Source organism: Anomalospiza imberbis, chromosome 4, assembly GCF_031753505.1.
Source record: "Anomalospiza imberbis isolate Cuckoo-Finch-1a 21T00152 chromosome 4, ASM3175350v1, whole genome shotgun sequence".
Lineage (NCBI taxonomy): Eukaryota > Metazoa > Chordata > Aves > Passeriformes > Viduidae > Anomalospiza > Anomalospiza imberbis.
In genome coordinates, this window is record NC_089684.1 from 70,976,461 (window position 1) to 70,984,238 (window position 7,778).

A 7,778-nucleotide genomic window follows, 5' to 3' on the forward strand; every position below is an offset into this window, starting at 1 on the left:
TACGCCTTCAAACCCTATTTCACCCCAAATCAGCACGGCCAGCTCTGCGAACACCCCACCTTCGCCCACAGCGAACCCTCTAAGACCGCATCCTGCCGCGTTAAACCCCTCCCGAACGCCTCTATTCCAGCGCTCCTCAGCACCTCCGCAGCGCTGCGCCCCGCATCCCTCGCAGCCCAACGCCCCCAAACAGGCGTTTAACCCGACTTCCTCCGCGAGCAGCGCCACAGCTGTGAAAAGCCCGGCTTCTCGCACGCCAAATCCCATCGCAGTCCATCAAAACCCTCCACATCGCCCCTTCAGCGCCCCTCCAATAGACCCCCGCCTCGCACACCCCTTCCCCACCCCACAGCCCCTTCAGCGCAGCCCTGCCGCCGGCTGTCACCCCTCTCCTCGCCTTCCCCGCTGCCCCTCCGGTACCTGACGAAGGGCCCCGGGGCTCGGGGCCGGGGCCGGTGCCGCGGGGGCGGCGGGAGGAGCGCGGAGCGGCCGCACAGCGCCATGGCGACCGCGATGCGCCGGAGGGACGGGGCGGCTCCGCCACTGCGGCCCCGCGCCCCGCCCCGCGCCGCGCGCACCACTCGGCACGGGGGGCGGGGGGGAAGGATATGGCACACCCGCACCGCTCCCGCCGCTCCCAGCTTTTCTGTCCGCGCAGGATTTATCCCGGGTTTTTTTTTCCCCCACTCGCTGGAAGTGCGGTTGGGAATTCTTGGGCAGCGGCCCTAGCTGGGAGCACAGATAGCGGGGATGAAGTTGGTCACCCCTCCGGCAGGAATGGGCTCGTCCAAGTCCAGCCCCCTGCTCACACACCCCTCACCGCCCCCCCCCCCCCCCCCGCTCGCTCTTGGGCGCGTCCAGCCCCCACCACGGCTGATGTCCCCCCACACGACGGGGCGTGGGCTCGTCCGATGGCACGGAGACCCCGGGGAGGACGGGAAAGGGGGCAAGGGACCCTGAGATCCCGGGAAAAAGGGGGAAAAGGGACCCTGAGACCCCGGGAAAAAGGGGGACAAGAGACCCCTGAGATCCCGGGAAAAAGGGGGAAAAGGGACCCTGAGACCCCGGGAAAGGGGGACAAGGGATCCCTGAGACCCCGGGAAAAAGGGGGAAAAGGGACCCTGAGACCCCGGGAAAGGGGGACAAGGGACCCCTGAGACCCCGGGAGAGGGGGACAAGGGACCCCTGAGATCCCGGGAAAGGGGGACAAGGGACCCCTGAGATCCCGGGAAAAAGGGGGACAAAGGACCCTGAGACCCCAGGGAGAGGGACAAGGGACCCCTGAGACCCCGGGAAAGGGGGACAAGGGACCCCTGAGACCCCGGGGAGGGGGACAAGGGACCCCTGAGACCCCGGGAAAAAGGGGGACAAAGGACCCTGAGACCCCAGGGAGAGGGACAAGGGACCCCTGAGACCCCGGGAAAGGGGGACAAGGGACCCCTGAGACCCCGGGGAGGGGGACAAGGGACCCCTGAGACCCCGGGAAAAAGGGGGACAAGGGACCCTGAGACCCCGGGAAAGGGGGACAAGGGACCCCTGAGATCCCGGGAAAGGGGGAAAAGGGACCCCTGAGACCCCGGGAGAGGGGGACAAGGGACCCCTGAGATCCCGGGAAAGGGGGACAAGGGACCCCTGACACCCCGGGAGAGGGGGACAAGGGACCCCTGAGAACCCGGGAAAAAGGGGGACAAGGGACCCCTGAGACCCCAGGGAGAGGGACAAGGGACCCCTGAGAACCCGGGGAAAGGGGGACAAGGGACCCCTGAGATCCCGGGAAAGGGGGACAAGGGACCCCTGAGATCCCGGGAAAAAGGGGGACAAAGGACCCTGAGACCCCAGGGAGAGGGACAAGGGACCCCTGAGACCCCGGGAAAGGGGGACAAGGGACCCCTGAGACCCCGGGGAGGGGGACAAGGGACCCCTGAGACCCCGGGAAAAAGGGGGACAAAGGACCCTGAGACCCCAGGGAGAGGGACAAGGGACCCCTGAGACCCCGGGAAAGGGGGACAAGGGACCCCTGAGACCCCGGGGAGGGGGACAAGGGACCCCTGAGACCCCGGGAAAAAGGGGGACAAGGGACCCTGAGACCCCGGGAAAGGGGGACAAGGGACCCCTGAGATCCCGGGAAAGGGGGAAAAGGGACCCCTGAGACCCCGGGAGAGGGGGACAAGGGACCCCTGAGATCCCGGGAAAGGGGGACAAGGGACCCCTGACACCCCGGGAGAGGGGGACAAGGGACCCCTGAGAACCCGGGAAAAAGGGGGACAAGGGACCCCTGAGACCCCAGGGAGAGGGACAAGGGACCCCTGAGAACCCGGGAAAAAGGGGGACAAGGGACCCCTGAGACCCCGGGAAAGGGGGACAAGGGACCCCTGAGACCCCGGGAAAGGGGGGCAAGGGACCCCTGAGACCCCGGGAAAAAGGGGGACAAGGGACCCCTGAGACCCCGGGAAAAAGAGGGACAAGGGACCCCTGAGACCCCGGGAAAAAGGGGGACAAGGGACCCCTGAGACCCCGGGAAAGGGGGACAAGGGACCCCCTGAGACCCCGGGAAAAAGGGGGACAAGAGACCCCTGAGACCCCAGAAAAGGGGGACAAGGGACCCCTGAGACCCCGGGAAAAAGGGGGACAAGGGACCCCCTGAGACCCCAGAAAAGGGGCACTAGGGACCCCTGAGACCCCGGGAAAGGGGGACAAGGGACCATGAGACCCGGGGAAAAAGGGGAACAAGGGACCCCTGAGACCCCGGGAAAGGGGGACAAGGGACCCCTGAGACCCCGGGAAAGGGGGACAAGAGACCCCTGAGACCCCGGGGAGGGGGACAAGGGACCCCCTGAGACCCCGGGAAAAAGGGGGACAAGGGACGCCTGAGACCCCGGGAAAGGGGGACAAGAGACCCCTGAGATCCCGGGAAAAAGGGGGACAAGGGACCCCTGAGACCCCGGGAGAGGGGGACAAGGGACCCCTGAGACCCCAGGGAGAGGGACAAGGGACCCCTGAGACCCCGGGAAAAAGGGGGACAAGGGACCCCCTGAGACCCGGGGAAAGGGGGACAAGGGACCCCTGACACCCCGGGGAGAGGGACAAGGGACCCCTGAGACCCCGGGAAAAAGGGGGACAAGGGACCCCTGACACCCCGGGAAAGGGGGACAAGGGACCCCTGAGACCCCGGGAAAGGGGGACAAGGGACCCCTGACACCCCGGGAAAAGGGGACAAGGGACCCTGAGACCCCGGGGAGGGGGACAAGGGACCCCTGAGACCCCGGGAAAGGGGGACAAGGGACCCCCTGAGACCCTGGGTAGGGGGGACAAGGGACCCCTGAGAACCCGGGGAGGGGGACAAGGGACCCCCCTGAAAACCCCTGGCGCCTCCAGGCAGGAGTGACACGAAATCGCCTGGAACCCCCTGAAGCCCCTTAGGGAGGGGTGTCACGGAGCCCCCCGAGAGTGGGGGACACAAAACCCTCTGGGGAGGGATGACACAGAGCCCCGAGGAGCAGGGGGACACGGACATATCCCACAGAGCCCCGAGGGATGATGTGTCCTGGAGCCCCACGGAGTGATGTACCCTGGTCTCCCCAGAGTGTTGTCCCCCCAAAAACCCTACAGCACTCAGACATGCCCTGGCTCCCTGTGTCCCCCCAGCATTGCACCCCCCATGGGACCCCTCCCCTACCCCACTCGCCCCAAAAGCACCACAGCCCCATCTGGGCACCCCTCTGTCACCAGCACCCCACATAGTTCTTTTCTTGTTATCCCCAAAAAATAACTAACCCTGCTTTACAACCAGCACCCCTCTGTGCTGGCTGTGTCCTTGTAGCAGCACAACCATCCTTACAGACACCCTTTATTCTCTTCACACCAGAAATTCAGGGAGTTTTGCCTCCTCTGCCTTATCCTGCTCTGCCCAGAGATCCCAGCCTTGCCTGGCCTCTGGCACCCTTTCCCCAGTCTTCCCGGTCTTTTCCTATTTTACTGATGTGTCACACCATTGCCAAAACACTGAGCCAGCAGCAACCCCAGCTTCCAGGGAGCAGGAGCAGCGATTTTAGGTCCTGCACAGAAACCCTGCAAGGATCTAAAAAGGACTGAGGTCATCACAACACAGGGAAGGATCTGGAGCCAGGCTTTAATGGACTGTGAGGGGCACATGGCTGGAAACCCATTAATCACACATCCCTCAGCTGAGGGGAGCACATCCTGCTCCTCCTGCATCCTCCTGCTTCACCACCCACCCCGGGGGAAGGAAGAGCTGCCCCACGGCATGGCTAGAGGTTGAGTAAGCATTAAGGAGGACTGAATTTGCTGTGGAGGCTCTCATTCCCCCCCAGGACGTTAATCCCCATCCCCCAGTGCTAATCTGTGAGGAGCTCCCTGCACCGTGTCCATCCCGTTAATCACCCCAGCTCCTCGTCCCTGGAGGAGAGTGGGATAAGACCCTTTGTCTGCATCTTATTTTAATTACACCAGCATTTGCCAGCAGCAGCGTAAAGCCCAAAATCTGCAGCTTTGGGGTGTGATGGAGACATGGGGCTGTCTGGAGCAAGCTCCTTTTCCCTTCCCAAAGGACGCCAATCCAGCGGGGAACACTCAGGGGCCCTCAATCCCAACCTTGCTTTTAACCTGGTGCAGGTGAGAACACGTTCCAAAGTGTTCTTTCCTTTTTTGCCCCAAAACCAAATCGGACTTTGCTCGCTGCCACAGAGCAAAGACAAAATAAATAAATATGCTGGGCCGTGGTCCAGCTGCCCTGCAGCCACCTGGAAGCGTTTTAGCTGGCCCTGATAAAGTTCTGATGGTTCCATGTACGGACAAGTCCCCACGGCACAGGTTGTGCTGACAAGGAGCTGGCACCATCCCAATCCCAAGCTCTCCCTGGTTTTTGAGCCCTTGGACACGCTTTGAGCTTGCTAAGGCAGCACCAGCAACAGGAGCTGAAGGAAAAGTGGATAGGATTCCTAAAAACCCTTAGCTTCCCTCTAGAAGGATCCTAAAATGCATCCCTCCTGCTTCTCTTGTCTTTTGCTGAGTGGGACAGTCTCCTGCAGAGCTCCTGCTGGTTGTCCCATGCCAGTCCATGAAACACCAGCTTCCAGAAGGCTTTCCCAAGCCCCCTCTACATCCAACACTCACATAAGGAAGGAGACATGTCCTGACAGCGCAACCTTTCCCTGCAACATCTGGGTGCTGTGTTGGCTCCTTCCATCTCCTCTTCATCTCCATGAGCCTGCCCAGGCACTCCAAAGCCCCAGGAATACAGCAAAGCTATGGTGGGAGAGGAGAGGGAAAAGGGATATTCCCAGGATGAGATTTAAGGATATTTTGCCCCCAAGACTCTTTCAGCCAATAAGGGGAGACATTTCACACCACTGCTGTGGTCTGCAGCCTCGTATTTCCCTTGGGATGAAAAATCAGGTCAACAACCTGGAAAACACCCAACAGAGAGGTCAGGCTTCCTGGAGAAGGAGTGAGGTGAGGTGGAAGGGGAAAGAACGTGACATCAGCTATTGTTCCTGCTCTCCAGCTTCCTCAGCTTCACTATCCCACTATTGTTGCAGCTGAACAAAACATTTTGAGAGCTGAAAAAGCTGAATGAAATCCACAACAATTCCCAAAGAGAGGAAGAGGGGAGCAGAGTGGTTTGCAAAGAGGGGGAAAGCTGCTGCTGGTGTTTCTTGGTGGGTCCTCCTGACCTAGATCTTGTCCAAAAGCAAACACCAGATCTGGGTTGAGCCTGCTCGTGTGACCTGGCCGAGGGCTGATCCTCGCTGTGTTTTCAGCTTGGATACCTCAGCGTTGGCCTCTGCCCATGGAAACAGCTGCCTTCACACCCTCTTCCCTGGATACCTGTTTATTTTTAGCAAATCCCTGCTGGAGAAAACAATGTTGTACACACAGGGAGGCCAAAATTAGCTGTTCACCCTGAGATGTGCACCGGGAGAGGTTCTTTATTCCCCCATCCATGAGGAATGCCTAAACTTCCCACCCTGGGCTGATGGCTGCTCAGTGAGGCTGGAGGTTGAATTTTATGTAAATATTAATTGGTACATCCCATGCTACTGGGACCTGCACAACCCTTCCCCATGGAAAACATTGGCTGCTGGGAATGTGGGCTGTGGGATGGCTTTGCTGTCCTGGGACACGCTAAGGAACCATCCATGAGCCATCCTGCAGGACTTCCCAGGATGGTGGAACCCCAGGAAGACCTGTCTCCATCCCTGATGGGCAAAGGCAACCCCAGAAATAAATCCAGAGTCAGCAGCTCCAAATAAAACCAAACAGAAAAGCTTTATGACTCACAAATCCCATTTTCAGCATTCTAAGAGCCAAGGATCCATCCTTTAGGGTTTTCAATTTGCTTTTTCCTTATCCCTCTGTAGCATCAAGGAGCTATTTTCCTACTGTAACAGCACCTTTAAGAAAATAATTCTGTTTTCTTGGAGAGTAAACATGAATTGTGCTGTGCTTGCATGGTAAACAAACAAGGTAGTCCCTTGCTGTGCTTCATAAGAAGTGTTTTTCTTCCTTTTTGCTCAGATTTATGGGATCCTGTTGTATTTATGGGATCCCATGAATGCTTCAGAGGAGTCCACCCTCCAGGCAATGGATGTTCATTTGGAGAATGGACTTGCTGCCTACAGAGCTCTTACTGAAAAATTTATGAATAGCATGAGAAAGGGATAAATCGAGACTGTTTGAAAAGTTTTCCACTTTTACCTGGGCAGGGAAAATTAAGTAATAAATAATGATGGCTATTAAAAGCCTCCTACTCCATCTATCCAAGTTCTTCAGGCTAGAAGATCTTCATTCTTCTCTAGTGCTATTTTGGGAGGAGAGATATTAAAATTTCCTCTGCCCTGAAATGATTGTTTTATTCTTACCACAAAAAAAAAAAAGCAGCCCCCAGGTCAAAGAAAACAAAAGGGTGAGTTACTTCAACAAGCTGAGATCTGCTTGTTTATACCACCCTGAATCTGGCACCACACACCCATCAAACACAGGGTGGAGATGCAGGAGGTGATGGAGACACAACACACCAAGATCCTGCAAGAACAGGAAACGACTCAAAAAATAGCAGTGCTGACCCCGAGTTACCCAGACTTGTTTAGTTATAGCCACTGCTCTTTGTAAATGAAGAGTTTGGCTAAGAAATAGAGGGGGCTGAGGGTGACCAGGAAATGGGAAGGATTTTTTGGCTGTTCTGTTTGCAAACTGACAGCATGCAAGGAGGGAATTCGGTGCTGGTGGTGGTCACTGCTGAAGTTCCTTTTGGCTTTTCCAAGAGTGGATAGAACATAGAGATGTGTGATGCCAGATGGGGGGAACAAACCACTGTCCCTGAGAGTAACTTAATGTCATGGCTTCTTCATTTCAATGGGTTTTGGGATATCTCCAGGTGCTACAGGATCGTGGAATAACTTGGGTTGGAAAGGCTTGAAGACCATCTTGTTTGGCCATATCAGATTTACCAGCACGGCATTTTGTCTGCAAAAAATCAGGAAATTGCAGTCTGGAGGGGTGTGCTGATGTCTCTTCCCTGACACCCTGGATGCTCTGGAAAGGTTCTTCAAAAGAAGGAACAGTTTGGGTATGGCGCAGGAGCAGAGGGAAATTCAGGTTGGAAGGGACCTCAGGATGTCTCTACTCCAACCTCCTGCTCAAAGCAGGGCCACCCAGGAGGTCAGACCAGGTTGCTCGGGGCTGTCTCCAGTTTGCTCCTGAAACCATCCAAGGATGGAGACACTGAAACGTCCCTGGGAACCTCCCTGGTACCCCAA

The 7,778-nt window shown here is 57.7% G+C and overlaps 1 protein-coding gene across 1 annotated transcript in view; it reads right to left on the reverse strand.

The window, feature by feature from the left end:
- The window catches only part of DNAAF9 (dynein axonemal assembly factor 9), a 64,708-nt gene extending 64,132 nt beyond the window's left edge, over positions 1 to 576 (reverse strand). The window contains exon 1 of the mRNA XM_068189077.1: positions 421 to 576. Coding sequence (XP_068045178.1) covers positions 421 to 503 — 83 coding nt within the window. The 5' untranslated portion in view covers positions 504 to 576. The remainder of the gene's footprint in view (positions 1 to 420) is intronic.
- Between the last annotated feature and the right edge of the window lie 7,202 nt (positions 577 to 7,778).